This window comes from Pyrenophora tritici-repentis, chromosome 1 (genome assembly GCF_003171515.1).
Source record: "Pyrenophora tritici-repentis strain M4 chromosome 1, whole genome shotgun sequence".
Lineage (NCBI taxonomy): Eukaryota > Fungi > Ascomycota > Dothideomycetes > Pleosporales > Pleosporaceae > Pyrenophora > Pyrenophora tritici-repentis.
Window position 1 is genome coordinate 1,731,271 of NC_089390.1, and position 16,963 is coordinate 1,748,233.

The 16,963-nt window shown below is 50.1% G+C and overlaps 6 protein-coding genes across 6 annotated transcripts; 4 read left to right on the top strand and 2 right to left on the bottom strand.

The window, feature by feature from the left end:
• Positions 1–213: 213 nt before the first annotated feature.
• Positions 214–1,771, top strand: PtrM4_006790 (GltP, Na+-H+-dicarboxylate symporter; the record flags this gene model as incomplete). The annotated part of the gene is made up of 3 exons (XM_001930677.1): positions 214–505; positions 553–1,293; positions 1,344–1,771. 3 exons carry the CDS (start codon positions 214–216, stop codon positions 1,769–1,771), a joined length of 1,461 nt encoding a protein of 486 aa, XP_001930712.1.
• Positions 1,772–2,498: 727 nt separating this feature from the next.
• On the bottom strand, positions 2,499–4,923 carry PtrM4_006800 (uncharacterized protein; the record flags this gene model as incomplete). Its single annotated transcript, XM_066102818.1, has 2 exons — positions 2,499–4,694; positions 4,759–4,923. 2 exons carry the CDS (start codon positions 4,921–4,923, stop codon positions 2,499–2,501), a joined length of 2,361 nt encoding a protein of 786 aa, XP_065965020.1.
• A 1,729-nt stretch (positions 4,924–6,652) lies between these two features.
• On the top strand, positions 6,653–7,726 carry PtrM4_006810 (uncharacterized protein; the record flags this gene model as incomplete). Its single annotated transcript, XM_001930679.2, has 1 exon — positions 6,653–7,726. One exon carries the CDS (start codon positions 6,653–6,655, stop codon positions 7,724–7,726), a length of 1,074 nt encoding a protein of 357 aa, XP_001930714.2.
• Positions 7,727–8,453: 727 nt separating this feature from the next.
• On the bottom strand, positions 8,454–9,697 carry PtrM4_006820 (CDC27 multi-domain protein; the record flags this gene model as incomplete). The annotated part of the gene is made up of 3 exons (XM_066102819.1): positions 8,454–8,470; positions 8,549–9,434; positions 9,482–9,697. The coding sequence occupies 3 exons, from the start codon at positions 9,695–9,697 to the stop codon at positions 8,454–8,456; spliced, it is 1,119 nt and encodes a 372-aa protein (XP_065965021.1).
• Positions 9,698–10,509: 812 nt separating this feature from the next.
• PtrM4_006830 (glycosyltransferase family 20 protein) lies at positions 10,510–12,219 on the top strand (the record flags this gene model as incomplete). The annotated part of the gene is made up of 4 exons (XM_066102820.1): positions 10,510–10,825; positions 10,876–11,248; positions 11,297–12,007; positions 12,057–12,219. The coding sequence occupies 4 exons, from the start codon at positions 10,510–10,512 to the stop codon at positions 12,217–12,219; spliced, it is 1,563 nt and encodes a 520-aa protein (XP_065965022.1).
• Positions 12,220–13,267: 1,048 nt separating this feature from the next.
• Positions 13,268–14,920, top strand: PtrM4_006840 (uncharacterized protein; the record flags this gene model as incomplete). The annotated part of the gene is made up of 1 exon (XM_066102821.1): positions 13,268–14,920. The coding sequence occupies one exon, from the start codon at positions 13,268–13,270 to the stop codon at positions 14,918–14,920; it is 1,653 nt and encodes a 550-aa protein (XP_065965023.1).
• Between the last annotated feature and the right edge of the window lie 2,043 nt (positions 14,921–16,963).

The window sequence follows — 16,963 nt, forward strand, 5'->3', positions numbered from 1 at the left end:
GGTGCGCGACTGTAGTTACATCCCGAGATATTGGTAACAGGTTCGTTATCTCTTGGTTGCCACACGAGATGATGTGCGGAGGCGCCTGGGCGGCGTTGGTGTATAAGATATCCATACAGCACGCGACCGGCTCGAGGGTCTGCTCGATCGTCGCTCTATCACTCGCCTGGACAACTCGTTCCTATTTCACTGTCTTTTTGTAATCTGCCAACCATGGGCGAGATCGAAGGCATCAAGCATGGCGAGGCTGAACGCACGATTAGCGCGAACAGCTCCCCTTCGGAGGACATCATGCCCCAGCCAAGTGTAGCTGTGGAGGAGAAGAAGAAGACATTCATCCAGAGTGTGATGAAGCCAGGTTCCGTATGGCAAATCATCTTCGCAGCACTTCTGGCCATCGCTATCGGCTTGGCTGTCACCTTCACAGTGGACGAGGTTCCGGAGGCAGCAATCGCTATCCTTGGTATCCCGGGTAACCTCTGGTTGCGAGCTTTGAAGGCAGCTGGTATGTCTCACAAGATTATTGATGAGAATAGACGTTAATGAGTACAGTTCTTCCTATGATTGTCACTGCCATGATCATGGCCATCCAGCGACTTCGAAACATGACCCAAGGAGGTGGTGCAGCCGGCAAACTCGCTCGCTGGACAGTCGCATACTATATCATCACTACCATCATCGCCGTCGCTCATTCCGCGCTACTTGTCGGTCTAGTCTGGAGTAAACTCTTCGAACAAGTCTCCGGCAGCTCTCTGGCCGTCTCCGATGAGGATCAGGAAGTGATCGATGAGAGGAAAGATACAGCCATCCACGACGTAGTGGTCGACATGTTTTACTCTCTAATCCCGGGCAATATTGTCGACGCATTAGCTTCAGACGCCCTCCTCTCGGTACTCATTACCGCCATCGTCCTCGGGTACGTTATCAAGCCCGGGGGCGCCATCTATCGAGCAGTCGAAGAAGTCGAAGTCATTATCCTCAAAGTCATCACTGTGTTGATCCACCTTGCGCCAATCGGCGTCTTCTTCTTGATTATGCCAAACCTCTTCCGCCTCGATATTGCTGAAATTGGCGCCAACCTGGGTATCCTCATTGGCGGAACTTTGTGCGGCATGGTCATCCATCTGTTCGTCATTATCCCTATCGTCTTTTTCGCCATTACCAGGTCAAACCCCTATACATTCTGGATGAAGATGAGCCCAGCCTGGATTACCGCTTGGGGTACTGCCTCGAGCGCTGCGACTTTACCGGTTACTATCCGTTGCGTCCTCAAGGCAGGTGTTCCCATCACAGGTTAGTAAACACGACAAAATGGCTGGAAATGTATCTAACACACTTTGCAGTGACCAAATTCACCGTACCTCTAGGTTGTTTGATCAATATGGACGGCACCGCAATCTATTTCCCAATCGTCGTCGTCTTCCTAGCCGCTACACAAGGCATCACGCTCAATGCTGCAGACTACATCATTGTTATCCTGCTCTCCACCCTCGCTTCGATTGGAACGACACCCATCCCAAGCTCCAGTCTGGTGCTGGTTGTCATGATCGCCTCGAGTATTGGAGTTCCCATCACTGGAATGTACGCCGTTGTCATCGCTATCGATTGGTTTCTGGATCGTTTTCGAACAGCCATCAACGTTAGTTGCGACACTTTCGCGGCCAGGGTGGTTGCGCACATCACGAAGATCAAAGACGAGGATGGTCAGACGTACGACGAGGCTATGAATGTCGATCCTAACGCGATGGGAAGCAACGACGAAAAGGTTTAAGGTCCGTCCCTGTGTAGCGAGACACCCTGCGTGACGAGGCGCCACAGTAGACTCCGCAACAATCAATTCAATCCGGTCACTCTCCTAGACCCACTTACCTATCTAGGTAGGGCTTAAACTCCTATAGGTAACTACTAGGCTTAAAGCGGTAATCAATCAATCCAATCTGAACCTTCTAGGACCCACTTAATTGATTGTTGCGGACTGTGGCGGCCACAGACACTCCCCAACATAATAAACTCAACAACAGGCCATAAGAGTAGATATTCTCGGAATATTAGCTCTAAGCTATAAAGTCTATTCTCCTTTAGTGTTATTTAAAAATAGGTTCTACTTGCCGTGCAATACAACAATTTGGCATAAGCATTACGCAACCGCCTCGCTTTGGCTGGCAGTAGGCGCGTCGAAAGCTCATGCATTTTGTCGAAAGTTTATCAGCTTACAGCTTGTTATATTATTATCCTATCCCGAGCACTGCGCTTAAGCTTGAGAGGTTGTCGTGCTTCTGTGCTAATTCTAAGTACGCCTACTAGAAGTGCTAGATGAGGAGGACCTGCGCACCTAGCTTAAAGCAGCTTAGCTGTAACCTATCGCTGCTGACACCAGATCTGTGGCTGTGTGGCTGTGCACCGCTTTTGCCAAGCGCTCCAGGACACCCGAAAATGGGAGCAGGGCTGGGTTTGAAGGCCCCGGCGTTTGGCTCGTGTCAACCAACACACCAGCACCCTCAACCAAGCAGTAAGTAAAATAGCTCTCCCCTCTGCTCCTCCCAGAGCTGCCTCTGGACCCTGCCAAGCCCCTTACGATAAGCTATGCCATTACCCCATTCCACCCACATGATCCAATAATATTCATACCATTGACCGGCCTTGGGCCTCTCTGGGTGCCGAATTTCCTCGATGCCGGGCCATGGAGATGTGGTGTCACGACAAAACCCTCTCGCGATTTCTACCAACTCGACAGCCCTAGTAGGATCCTGCAGGGTCTCGTTGGACGCGTCGAGGCTGTCATGAGGTTGGAGGATACCCGCCCAGACCTTCCTGTCAATGCGGAGGGAAAGTATTGGACGGTACCCATTCTTCTTCGAAAGTTCCTCGCCAGGAAAAAGCCAAGCCCTTCGGGTCGTACAAGATATATATGGTACAAGGATGCTAGGAATTGAGCTCACCTGCTGCACAAGTGGGATGGGATACCAGAATTCATTACCGGGATATGCTTCGTGTTTGTAGAAATATGGGGAAGGAGATGTAGGATCCGGCGATTCGTAGAATGATTCCAGACCTTCCGCGGTTGAGTGTTTGGTCCAACCCAAAGAGGCACATTCGATCTGTTTCGCCAGCCACAAATCCTTATTAGCGAGAATGCTGGGATGTATGGGCTTTCCGGGTGCGTCAACCGTCGCGTGATAATTCCACGACACGATTCGCGTTACGCTTTTCTCAATGCTTTTGCTATTCCTAGTAAAGTCCGTCGCCGATTTAGTATCGAAGTTAACGACTCCAGACCAACCAGCCCAACTCCAGCTAGGGAGGCAATGCTGTTTCTCTGGGTCCCGGGAGACTCTACGAAATATCCTGTCGTGGGGCTGCCATAGCAGGGCCACCTCAAAAAAAGCTATTGGAAGACCCGACACAAAGCCGCCGGCGAAGGCTTGGCTGGTTGAGAAAGCAATTCCAGCAAAGGCGTACAGAGCGTCTTCTGGGTAGGTGAAGCTTCTTTTGTTGTAATCCTGTAGAATCACCTGGAGCCATCTAAGATCGGGGAGTGAAGGCTTCAACAATGATTGGCAGCGAATGATGTCGTTGTGGTGTGGCTTGAGATCCAAGGACAGTTCGACGTGCTCACGCCAGATTGCAGCTGCGCACTCCCACCGCACAGAATCGCCGTCGAATACGAGCCTTTTCCGTGAAAAGAGATGCTCCTGGTAAGTCCATCCTCTGCTTCCCCAAACAGGCTCATGGCTTCCAAGTTCGAGTTGGGCTGGTTCGATGGGAAACTGTATCACTCTCGACTCCTTCTCTAAACAGTGCAAGTTTTGGTGTAGATTTCTCGCCTCTGAAATACCGCGGAAACCTCTTAGGCCACTGTTAGCATGCTTCCCTTGTACTGCTAAGATGGTGATGGCCGAATTAGCGTAAATCGCTGCCATTTTCGCCATCTCAACGTGTTTTTCAGACTCATTGTCTTGAACAATGCAAAGAGTATCAACCCATAGATATCTCTCCTCCAAAAGCTCGACCACTCCTATTGCGTCCTGTATTGTCTTTGCGATTGGCATACTTAACAATGCTCCAACTCTTTGAAGCTGGCTCATATTGCCAACGGTAGCTTTCAGTGTCGGTTGATTTCCCCATACGTAACTAAGGGCGACGTAGGAGCAATCCTCTGGGGCGGAGATGACGCATTGACGCTTAACGTCTACGAGCCATGTCGGCCTTATGCGAGACAAAAGTTCATGAGGAAAGCCTTTGCATAAGTCGGTATGAAGACTGTTGCAAGCAGATTTCCATAACTTGGGCAGATCGAGATCTATCCACTTGCGGGAAAGGACCCGACCTCCGATTAAGTCGTTCGGATCGCCTGGTTCCTTCACAGGATACATCCCGTACAATGGCGGCCTGGGAAGCGGACACCCGGGCAACATCGTTGTGGTGATAATAGCAGCCATGTTCAGCGGGTTTTTGTGTATCTCCAATTTTTTTATGCACTTTGCGATGGTGCATATCTCTTCATCAGACTGATCGGCGTCCAGACGCAACACGGAGACAATCAGTTTCTGGTGCCGATCGCAACTCGGGACGGGTTGTATGATTTCGGTCCCTGACCCCAATTCTACCATCCCGACCGTCCGGATATCATTGCTTGGTGTGCGCAACACGCGGAGGATCTTTTCGCAGATAGGGCAATCTGCCTGTAGCTCGCACTACCCGTTAGCTAGAGTCCTAGCAACTCATGCTTCCGCATCTACATCTACAGCTGCGACGCACCTTTATAACTTCGGCCTTAGCTACACGGGTTCCGGTAATGTCGGATTGGTTCGAAGACCGTGCCACTTCGAGGGGAAGGGCCATTTCCAAGGGTGACTCGGCATGTTGGCACAGGCATTTGCTGGTTCTAGAGGAGAAGTCAACTAGGGGATCTAAGTCCTCCATGAGGAGAATCATTTCCTATATAAGTAGCGCCCAGTGGTAAAGGATACATTTTGCTCTGAATTAGCAAGACGGTCACAGATTTAACCGTTATCAGTGAGACATTTCGTCGCTAGGCTGCAGTGTCTTTTCATATTAAGCCAAAGATGAGCCGGTCCAAATTCTGCCTGCCAACTAGCCCAATCCGGGTATTCCGGACGCCTCAAGCGCCACTGCGTCTTGAAGTTGCATAATAGCTGTATCGGAAGCTGATTGCGGTTTTGATGTTGAGTGTGCTCGTTAGCATGCGCTATACGCCAGGGACTTCAAACCTAGCCCTGCTCCTAACCCGAGCCGGTTTTCGGGTGCCCTGGAGCGCTTGGCAAAAGCGGTGCACAGCCACATAGCCACAGATCTGGTGTCAGCAGCGATAGGTTACAGCTAAGCTGCTTTAAGCTAGGTGCGCAGGTCCTCCTTATCTGGCACTTCTAGTAGGCGTACTTAGAATTAGCACAGAAGTACGACAACCTCTCAAGCTTAAGCGCAGTGCTTAGGATAGGATGATAATATAATAAGCTGTAAGCTGATAAACTTTCGACAAAATGTATAAGCTTTCGACGCGCCTACTGCTAGCCAAAGCGAGGCGGTTACGTAATGCTTATGCCAAATTGTTGTATTGCACGGCAAGTAGAACCTATTTTCAAATAACACTAAAGGAGAATAGACTTTATAGCTTAGAGCTAATATTCCGAGAATATCTACTCTTATGGCCTGTTGTTGAGTTTATTATGTTGGGGAGTGTCTGTGCTGTCTCGTCACGCAGTATGTCTCGCTACGCAGTGACGGACGTTAGATTGATTCTGTTCGTATTAGCTTTTAGATTTCCCGCTGCCTGTCAGATGCATGATAGCACCCGGATGACATGAAATACTCGACATACTAGTGTACAAAGGTCACTATAGGCACCAGACATGCCAAGGTATTAGGTGTTTACTCATACTGTCAAGTATTCCATGTCACTTAGGTGATAGTTTGCATGTATAATGTTACCTCTTTCGCTAAGATCCCAAACAATTCTTTCGCACTTTTCCCTACTGTGACTCTTGTAGAACATACTAACATCTAAGCCATATTACAATTCTAATAGCCCAGCTTTGATCCAAACCTAACACAGAGTGTGTGTTCGACTCGTTTGCTCCTTAGTCGGCTTAGAGCAAACTTCTCTCTCAGTATATCAATCCAGCCACACAATGTCCGCAGTAGTCCGCATGGCTTACCCACAATGCCAGACAAATCATGGCTTTGTATATCAGCTGTTTGCCTTCCAGCTGTACAATGTACCTGACCTTCTAACACTGTCTGATTTCCATCAAAGCAAGTCATTCATTCTGTCAAAGATACGTCGGCCACTGTGTACATACACTTACCGCCATACCGCTTTACAAAGCCACTCCCCCCTTTGACCTACACAGTGTGAATTCAAAGCACGACATTTCGCTCCAACAGCCCCTAGTCATTATAGATTTCGCTCAAGCCCACACTATACGCAGATCATACACAAACGACGCATATCGGCCGCACCAAATTAAATCAGACACCACCACCAAGTTTAAAACAATATTTATCATCAATCATGTGCGGTTCCACCTCGATAACCTACATCGAGTGCGGGCACCAAATGCTCTCCACAACCCCCCAGCACACACTTCTCTGCGAATACGCGGTCATGGTCGAACTCGTCTAAGGCATCGACATGGCACCACCGCCCTGCGTCCCCTGTCCAGCCACCAACACGGTTATAGCCGCGAATCAGAAACTCTTCGACTACTGCCCCGACTGCCGGCCCGAGATGGACTTGGAGGATCCCGCGCGGGCCCAGCGCGGAGAGCTAGATGACGTCCTTCAAATCCACGTGCATATCAAGGACGACGAACGAGGCTGCTATGACGAGGCTGAGGCAAGGCAATTGCTCGAAGATTTTCGGGTTTATGTTGATGAAAAGGCTAGAGCCGGCATGGAATGGGGGGAGAGACTTGAGAACTTTTTAATAGCAAACCCAACGGCAGTGTCTCGTATTGAAGAGCACTCCCTCCATCAGTTACTGTCGGTTGCCGACCCCGCAAAGTACAACATAATGTACCTTGACGGCTTCGCCACGTGCGCGGGCATGGTACGGGTGCTGCGCATGTACGTCGCGCGTCAAGTTCCCAACAAGCTGTTCACCGATACGTTCAAGTGGGTACATGACTTGGCACTGCAGACGAATCGTGTCATGGAGACCTTTCACGTCGTGGCGGACGCGATGATGCAGGAGAATACGGAAGCGTATCAAATGCGAGTGGAGTTTTGGGGGGATGTGCTTATAAGGACGGTGCGGAGAGGGCCAGGGCATGGGGTGGGAGAGGAGTTTTTTGGAGGGGAGGGAGTGGTGGATGGGGACAGCGAGGATCATCCGCTGGCAGAGAAGGAGGTGGCCGTGGAAGCTCCAGTCACAAGGATAACTGGGAGAAAGCCGTCGAGGAAAGAAAACGGGACACTAAATATCCACGGCCTGAAGTATAACTCTAAGAGCTTGGAAGGACTTCTAGACCACGAACCGGCCAAGGAGGTCGAACTGAACATCTCCTACATTCCTAATGGAGTAAACGGGATGGGTGTGGATGTGGAAGATGAGCACGGCAACAGGCTTGTTTGGGACGATGAAGGAAAATCCCGTCTCATCTGCGCCCAAGAGCCAAGAGCTACCACGCTTGCTCCGACCACAAAGCCCAAGTCACTTGACGCTGAACCACCAGTGTCCAAGCCAAAGAAAGTCACTGAAGGCTAAGGCTTCGGCTTCGAATACTCCGACTCCGCCGATGAAGCTAACATCGACGAGCCGGTCCAACCGAGCAACGACGACGTGGATGACTCCTCACCAGCCATTATCTCAGTAGCCGCAGGTCCAATCACCTCACCTGCTGCCTCCGAGCCATCGTCCTCTCTCCGCAAACGCAAGTCGTTGTCCCCCTCCTCGCCAGACAATAATGATGATGATGATCCCTTTGATCCACTAATGCAGCGAAAGCGGAGGAAGCCAGCGCCTTTACATCTGGAGGATCGACGCAGCAAATTTTAGATCGAGAAGAACCACTAGCCTACATCTAGAGGCCCTAGTGGTACGTTGTGTACCACAATCGGCATATAGTGATAAGTCTATAGGAAATAGAAGTGATGGCTTATCAGCCTCATTAGTTACCTAGGCTCAAGCGGTTGAAGTAATAAAGGAAAAGCATAGCATGTGTAATATTGGGAGGATTGTTCTTGGAATAGTATTAATTTTGAACAAAGCTAGCGTAATTTTTGTTGTTGTGCATACAAGAATAGATTTTTGTCTTTTAAGTCATTACACTACAACATGTCTTGTTCTGTACCGTGTGAGTTTGTAAAAGTGAGAACTTGATTACTTTTTTTTTAGGGGTATCAAATATCTGACTATACCAAAGAACAGCGCTACCAGTTTGTACTTGAGACATGGGCCTCCCATATAGATAGTGAAGGCACCTAGAAGAATATTACTCAGAATCGTCGCCTGCAGAGTCATCACTCTTGTCTCCGTCATCCTCTTCTTCAGAGTCGACTTGGACGTCGTCGTCATCGTTGTCGTCACTGTTGTCATCTCCTCCACTTTCTGCTTCTTCCTCGCTATCATCTTCTAGTACAATCTTTTGTTGTGGCACGGGTCTAGCGGCTGCCCTGCGACTAGGTCGACCGGTAGCCGTGACCTCGTTTGTCTTGCCCCACGCCAGCTCACCCTCTTTGATAGCCTCGAGGTCTTTCGCAAACTCCCTTTGTTCCTTTATCTTTGCCGCCTTTTCATTTGAGTATTTTCCGTCCATGCCAACGTCTTTTAGCCAGCCCTTGAGTACACGGATCTTTTCCTTGGTGGTGTCGCATTTCGAGAGCTCAGGATCGCGGGCCCAGACTTTGCGGATACCGCATTTGACCAGCCAGCCCTGAAGCCGTTTGACTTCGACAGTGTCTGGGTCGTCTTCGGCTTTGGCCTTGGGCGCAGCTTTTGGTTTGGCAGGCGCCTTTTCTTTCTTGCCCTTTGCAGCAGCAGCCTTTTTCTTCTTAGCAGGTGCCTCGTCTATGACGCTTGAGAGATCGCTATCTGAAATTTCTTCCTTTGCCTCTGGTTGTTTGCTCTCCTCCTCTACCTCAGCACTAGGTTTATCAGTTGACTTTGGCGCCTCTTCCTCTTCATCCGAGTCCTCTGCCACAGTCTTGTTGGTCCACCGTGCTGGCTTCTTTGGGGGCTCACTCTCGGCATCGGAGATTTCGGCAGGTGGCTCTGAGAGATGGGCTTCGGACTCTTCGGACTCGGTCTTTGCGCGCTTCTTTGCCTTCTTCGCTGGCGCAGCTGCCTTGCGCTTTACGCCACGCGTAGTTTCGGATGCTGCTTTGGTCTTTTTCTCTGCAGGCTTCGCTCGCGGTGTGGGTACTTGTTTCTTAGGCGTCGGCTGTGGTGAGGGTTCGTCGGTGCAGAATTTATCCTATAAACTTGGACAATGGTCTTGAAAATGTAGCTTGAAGCACATACCACAGCATCTACAATTAGCTCCTGGGATTTCTGCTTCCATGTCGAGTTCGTCTTGAAGAAGCCCTCTTCCAGGCCTAGCTCCTTTTCGGCGCGCGCACGAACGCGCTTGACAGTAAGGTCGTCATCTTTTCCGGATTTATGTATCGCTATGACAGTGTCGCGCAATTTGCTAGCAATGGCCGCCTCAGAGGGACCGTCTCGTTCAGAATCAGACATGATAGTTGTTGCGCGGCGCGCGTGTTGGTGGTGTTGAGGGATCGACAAGGAGCCCTAGCTACAGCTCCGATAGCATCCACGTGACGTCGCGGAGAAGCAATAGGTACATGCACTACATATGTATTGCGTCAACGGACATGAGGGTCCGGGATAAAGTAAAGTTCCGTGGACAAATACACAGAACTACATGCTGCTCTGGCGGCCTCGATCAGGTTTGTGTTGGGTACCTGTCGTCAGTGTAGGTGACTCGAGGGACTCGAGGCCGTCGAGCTGAGGCAGGGGTGTCGCTGTTTAGTTAACTTATGGCCTGTGAGCCACCCCGCGCGACGTCACTTTTAATCGCAAGTTTGACACGGACACGACCAGTGTCTACGTCTACTTTGCGTTGCCCACGTCGTCAACACATGTCGGTGAACAAGGTGCATAACGCCTGTCCTGGTCTCATCTAGCCTTCCCATAGTCGTTGCCAAGTTTACTTGTTGCCCTCGGCTGCACCGGCGGTGCCCTGCGACGTGCCATCTCTCCCGTCGCCTGAGCTCGGAACCTGCGAGAAGCTACCTCCACCCCAGCGGGCCCTGATCCATTATCATTCTTTCGTCACCTAAGAACCACAATAAAAGCTACTGACCCATCCTTCGCGCCTGACAAGCTTGCTTGCTCTTCTCACTCGCCGCCTTCACACGTTTCCGGCTTTAGTGTTGATTGCGTGCGATTATCCACATAGCAGACAAACTTACGACGTGAGCAAATTTCACGACATTGAATTCCCGGCCCCACTATCCTAAACACACACGCACATATAGACCGCCAAGATGCCTGAGGCGCCAACAAAGCTCGTCCAGCCCGAGTCGTCCGAAGGACGTCTGCTACTCGTATCAAATCGCCTGCCCATCACCATCAAGCGCTCCGATGAGGGCAAGTATGACATGTCCATGTCCTCAGGTGGACTTGTCAGTGGATTGAGCGGACTGTCCAAGACGACGACATTCCAGTGGTATGGCTGGCCGGGTCTGGAGGTGCCTGAAGACGAGGCCCAGAGCCTGAACGACCAACTCAAGGAGAAGTACAACGCGGTACCTGTCATGCTCGACGACGAGCTCGCAGATAGGCATTATAACGGCTTCTCAAGTGAGAATACCCGATTAGGGGAATGCTGTACGTGTACTGATAACGCGCAGATGAGATCATGTGGCCGCTTTTCCACTACCACCCCGGTGAGATCACTTTTGACGAATCCGCTTGGGACGCTTATACAGAAGCCAATCGCCTGTTCGCAAAGGCGGTTGCGAAAGATGTACAAGACAATGACATGGTTTGGGTACACGACTACCACCTGATGCTCATGCCAGCTATGCTGCGTGAGGAGCTCGGCAACACCAAGAAGAATGTCAAGATTGGCTTCTTCCTGCACACACCCTTCCCCAGTTCCGAGATTTACCGTATCCTCCCTGTCCGTAACGAGATTCTGCTGGGTGTACTCCACTGCGATCTCATCGGCTTCCACACATATGACTATGCTCGCCACTTCCTGAGCAGTTGCTCGCGTATTCTGTAGGTATTTGCATCAGAGCACTACCTTCTCCTACTAACAAATGCCAGCGGCCTCGCCACAACACCCAACGGAGTTGAATTCCAAACCAAGGTCGTCACCGTCGGCGCTTTTCCCATTGGTATCGACCCCGAGAAGTTCGATGAGGGCCTCCAGAAGCCCAAGGTACAAGAGCGGATAGCGGCGCTCGAGAAAAAGTTTCAGGGTGTCAAGCTCATCGTCGGTGTGGACCGTCTTGACTACATCAAGGGTGTTCCCCAGAAGCTACACGCTCTCGAGGTCTTCCTCACCGAACACCCCGAGTGGATCGGCAAGGTTGTACTTGTCCAAGTCGCCGTTCCCTCCCGCCAAGATGTCGAAGAATATCAAAACCTGCGCGCCGTGGTCAACGAGCTTGTCGGTCGCATCAATGGCAAATTCGGCACCATTGAATTTATGCCCATCCATTTCATGCACAAGTCCGTTTCTTTCGACGAACTCATTGCCCTCTACGCCGTTTCTGACGTCTGTCTCGTCTCATCGACGCGTGACGGTATGAACCTGGTGTCCTACGAGTACATTGCTACCCAGGAGAAGCGACACGGTGTCATGATTTTGTCAGAATTCACTGGCGCTGCACAGAGTCTCAACGGCAGTCTCATCGTCAACCCCTGGAACACTGAGGAGTTGGCAGATGCCATCCACGACGCAGTCACAATGGGCGACGAGCAAAGGAGCCTAAACTACCAGAAGCTCTCCAAATACGTCAGGAAATATACAAGGTAAGTCTCCGCGATTACCTAACAGCATATCTATACTAACGTCGCTTAGTGCCTGGTGGGGCGAGTCGTTTGTCACCGAGCTTAGAAGGATCTCGGAGATGCCAGACCGCAAAGTGCACTTTGCCAACGTCACCGTTGCGGGTGTTGATGACTCAGCAAAGACAGATGGAGAGAAGGCTTCTGAAGAACCCGCTTCCACTACTCAGGCCTAAACGAAACACGCTCAGTGTGCCAATGCCACAAAGGCTACGACCTCAGGTCATCACCCTTGTTTACGATGAATGAAATGGCATGTGGGGGAAACACGGCGTGACGGAAGGCAGTTCGAATTGCATAGTGATGGAAGGTTCCTGTTTACTCAGTACCCCTCAGTTACTAGATCCTTTACCTAGATGCTAGAGTGAGATGCCTCACTAGAGCAACGAGGATATACCCCTATAGACGACAATGAAGGTTCTTCTCCGAATGCTCCTTGTACGATGTTCTTCCATTAGGTTTATTTAGAAGTGATCCGGTTTATTTAGGACAACATGCCGCTTTCACCACATCTGCTAGCAATTGTACACACCACGGTCCTCATTGGGCTAGCAAAGTATGAATCGGGGCTTATTACAGATAGTGAACTTCAGAATGAGAGTGAGTTGAGCTGTCGATTTGTAGTTCATGGATGCTATGTTCACTTTACAATTACGAAAGTGCACTAGGCTAGAAGCAGTGCCAAGCTTCCCGGGGAAATAAGGCCCTGAGCTCGGATTGGGGCTACATTTCTGTAACAAAGTTTCTTATCCTATCTTTTAGATCTATCGACATTATATACCAAGTGACCACATGTTCTGCCCTAGTTCAATTCATATTGTCAGTATGAGTGAGTACACTGACTTTCCGTTGTCTGCTGTCTTTCAACCTTTTTCCGCGCCCATCTCTCTTTTCTTCATTTACAGTATATGCTTGCAATTCTTGTCACTAGGTAAGTGTGAAAAAGCTCGATAGAGCTCTTGTCAAAATCAGGTAATCGATGGTGTCGGAACATGCGCGTACAGCCAGCCCGGCGAGTTTTTCCGGGCCGGAAGCTTGGACCACTAGTTAGACCAAGCTTCCCGCTTAGCTCGCAACCGTACATATGGAGATCTCTCCATCCAGCTCTTGCTCACTACTAATCAAATACTATAACGTACCTCACGGGCGAGTGGGCCACACGGGCGAGTGGGCCACTCCGCTAAGACCCCACCAAAACATACTGTTACCTACAGTACTTTCACAATGAGCCAACAACAAAACAATCTACCAGCTTTAAAAGAGGCTCGATTACAGCTTGCTCTCAAGGCTATCGAACGCGACGCGACGCTGTCGCAGAGACGCGCTGCAGCTATCTACAACGTATCTCGAGTAACTCTTGGGCGCCGACGCGCTGGAATACCTCTTCGGAGCGATTGTACGCCTAACTCAATGAACCTCCTTAAGACAGAGGAGGATGTAATTGTCCAGCATATCCTTGACCTCGACGCGCGAGGATTTCCGCCCCGACTTGCTGCTGTGCAGGATATGGCTAATTCTTTGTTGGCTGAGCGCCACCGCGACCCTGTTGGTCAGAACTGGGCTGCAACCTTCGTCAAACGTCGCCCTGAGCTTAAGGTCAAATTCAATCGCAAGTATGACTACAAGCGAGCCCTCTGTGAGGATCCTGAGGTTATACAAGGCTGGTTCCGACTTGTGGAGAACACAAAGGCCAAGTACGGTATCCTTGATGAGGACACCCACAACTTTGACGAGTCTGGCTTCATGATGGGCATGATATCAACTGGAGCAGTAGTCACAGGCTCTGAGCGTCGAGGACGACCAAAGAGCGTTCAGCAGGGCAATCGCGAGTGGGCTACAGTGATCCAGGGTATCAACGCGACTGGGTGGGCAATCCCACCTTTTATCATCTTCAAAGGCAAGAACCACCTCTCTGCCTGGTACAAGGAAGATAACCTACCTCGCGACTGGGTTATTGCAGTCTCTGAGAACGGCTGGACAACAAACAAGCTTGGTCTAGAGTGGTTAAAGCACTTTGACGCTCACACAAAGAAGAGGACTGTAGGAAACTATCGTCTGCTTATTATCGACGGCCACGAGAGCCACGACTCGCTCGATTTCCAGCAGTACTGCAAGGATCACAACATTATTACTCTCTGCATGCCTCCTCACTCGTCGCACCTACTACAGCCTCTTGATGTGGGGTGTTTCTCGCCTTTGAAGACAGCGTATGGCCGCCAAGCCGAGGATCTAATGCGCAACAAGATCACCCATATCACTAAACTAGAGTTCCTACCGTGCTTTAAAGGCGCTTTTGACGCTGCGATTACAAAGGCCAATATACAAGGAAGCTTTCGAGGCGCTGGCTTAGTCCCATTTAATCCAGAGGCTGTGATATCGACGCTTGACGTGCGGCTGCGCACTCCACTGCTACCTACCGTCGAGGACGGTCCCTGGCAGTCGCAAACTCCAAGCAATACCCTAGAACTTGGGTCGCAATCAAAGCTGATTCAAGAGAGGATTCGAAGACATGTAGATAGCTCACCTACGTATATGGTTGAGGCGATCAAAAGCCTGTCAAAAGGTGCAGAGATGATAGCGCATTCTCTGGTGTTAATGACCAAGCGCAACGCTGAGCTCCAAGCCGCCAACGAGGCCTCAAGTAAGCGTAGATCATATAAAAGGAAGCGCTTACAGCAGCAAGGGACCTTAACAATTGATGAGGGCGTGCGACTGACGACTCTTAAGGAGTTTGGGGCATGTAGTGATAGGAAGAAGGCGAAGAAGAGAGTGCGCGTTGAGGCAGGCGAGCCTAGCCAACGACGCTGTGGACGCTGCGGCGAGGCAGGACATAATATGCGCACATGTAGGCAAGAAGCAGCGATAGATTCTGAGTAGAATAGCCTATTACGATTTCTATTTACTATCTTTGACGGTGCTATATAGTCGTGTACAGTCGTGGTTTTAATGGGGTCTTAGCGCAGGTGGCCCACTCGCCCGTGTGGCCCACTCGCCCGTTAGGTACGTTACACTTTGTTCGTTGCAACGACTGCTAGTATTCGACACCTTTGCCGTGTCATCACTGATCAGTGGTTGATATGACCACAGGTCGGCAAGACATCTGTGTACAGAGGGCCCATCAGCATTGCGTCTGTGTATTATTATTATATTATTATATTTCCATTAGAGTCCTGTATCAGTCGGTGACTATGTAGGACTTTGGCTAAGCCGTTCTATGTATGTTGTTCAATATGGAGTTTCTATAGGTCTTGTACAATTTGGAGGATAGTTGCGTAGTCCAATTTCCGAGCTAGTCTTCCATTGGCGCGGGTGCTAAAGAGCAGTGTGGTGAACAGAAAGAGATGTAACAGCGAGCTCTTTGCGAAAAGAAATATTGTTTGTAGTTTTATACAGTGTCTGTCTGTTGTTTTGTGTAGGCGTCTGTATATAGGGATCTACAAGAGAGAGAATAGATCTATACAGCTATTGCCTGGTCGATGTTTTGCTCGTGCGTGTGCTAGTGAAAGCAGGTGCTGGAGCGGTTCGGTATATGGGGTCGGTATATCGAGTCGGTTTAGGGCGTTCGGTAGAGAGGGTATTTGGTGTAGGCGTCTGTATATAGGGATCTACAAGACAGAATAGATCTATACAGCTATTACCTAGTCGATGTTTTGGGCGTTTTGGTGTAGGCGTCTGTATACAGGAATCTATTATAACCTAACAATAATAGACCTATACAGCTATTGCCTAGTCGATGTTTTGCTCGTGCGTGTGCTAGTGAAAGCAGGTGCTAGAGCGGTTCGGTATATGGGGTCGGTATATCGAGTCGGTTTAGGGCGTTCGGTGGAGAGGGTATTTGGTGTAGGCGTCTGTATATAGGATCTACAAGAGAGAGAATAGATCTATACATCTAGTGCCTGGTCGGTGTTTTGCTCGTGCGTGTGCTAGTGAAAGCAGGTGCTAGAGCGGTTCGGTATATGGGGTCGGTATATCGAGTCGGTTTAGGTCGTTCGGTGGAGAGGGCTTTTGGTGTAGGCGTCTGTATATAGGGATCTACAAGAGAGATAATAGATCTATACATCTAGTGCCTGGTCGGTGTTTTGCTCGTGCGTGTGCTAGTGAAAGCAGGTGCTAGAGCGGTTCGGTATATGGGGTCGGTATATCGAGTCGGTTTAGGTCGTTCGGTGGAGAGGGCTTTTGGTGTAGGCGTCTGTATATAGGGATCTACAAGAGAGATAATAGATCTATACATCTAGTGCCTGGTCGGTGTTTTGCTCGTGAGTGTGCTGGTGACAGCAGGTGCTGGAGCGGTTCGGTATATGGGGTCGGTATATCGAGTTGGTTTAGGGCGTTCGGGTATAGGTAGCATCTAGATATATAGGCCTATTACTTTGCAGCAATAGAGATATATACCTAAGGAAGAGCCGTTGCTCTGTCGGTTTCGTAGAGGGTGCCTTCGATCGAACATCTAAAATCAGTTGGCGCACGGGCCATTTGCAGAGATTTCTCTCAACTAAGGCCAGGTAACAACTCTGTCAAAGTTGCAGCGGCCAGCGCGCCCGCCACAACGCCTGCACGCAAAAGCAGACGTTGGAAACTGATTCTAGGAAGGCATTTCAATGGAATTGAGATGAAAAAAGGGTAATCCAGGACCTTTTTGTCATCTCGAAAAGTTGGTGTTCGATGATTGCGTCTGTGTAGCCTAGGTAAAGAAGCGACTCTTAGTACGACCTTGTATCGTATTAAGCAGTGCGAAGAACAGATCCGCCCACGAGCGTTCGTTTCGGCTGACGGAGTCTGAAAGAGATCCAGAACTAGGGATCTGCGTCAACTACGCACCAAAACCCGACAAAATCACCGGCGAGCAACCCGCCACAGTCAACCCCGCGACGAGCGACCTACGGGCAATCTACAAGCGACCCACAGGCAACCCCGCGACTC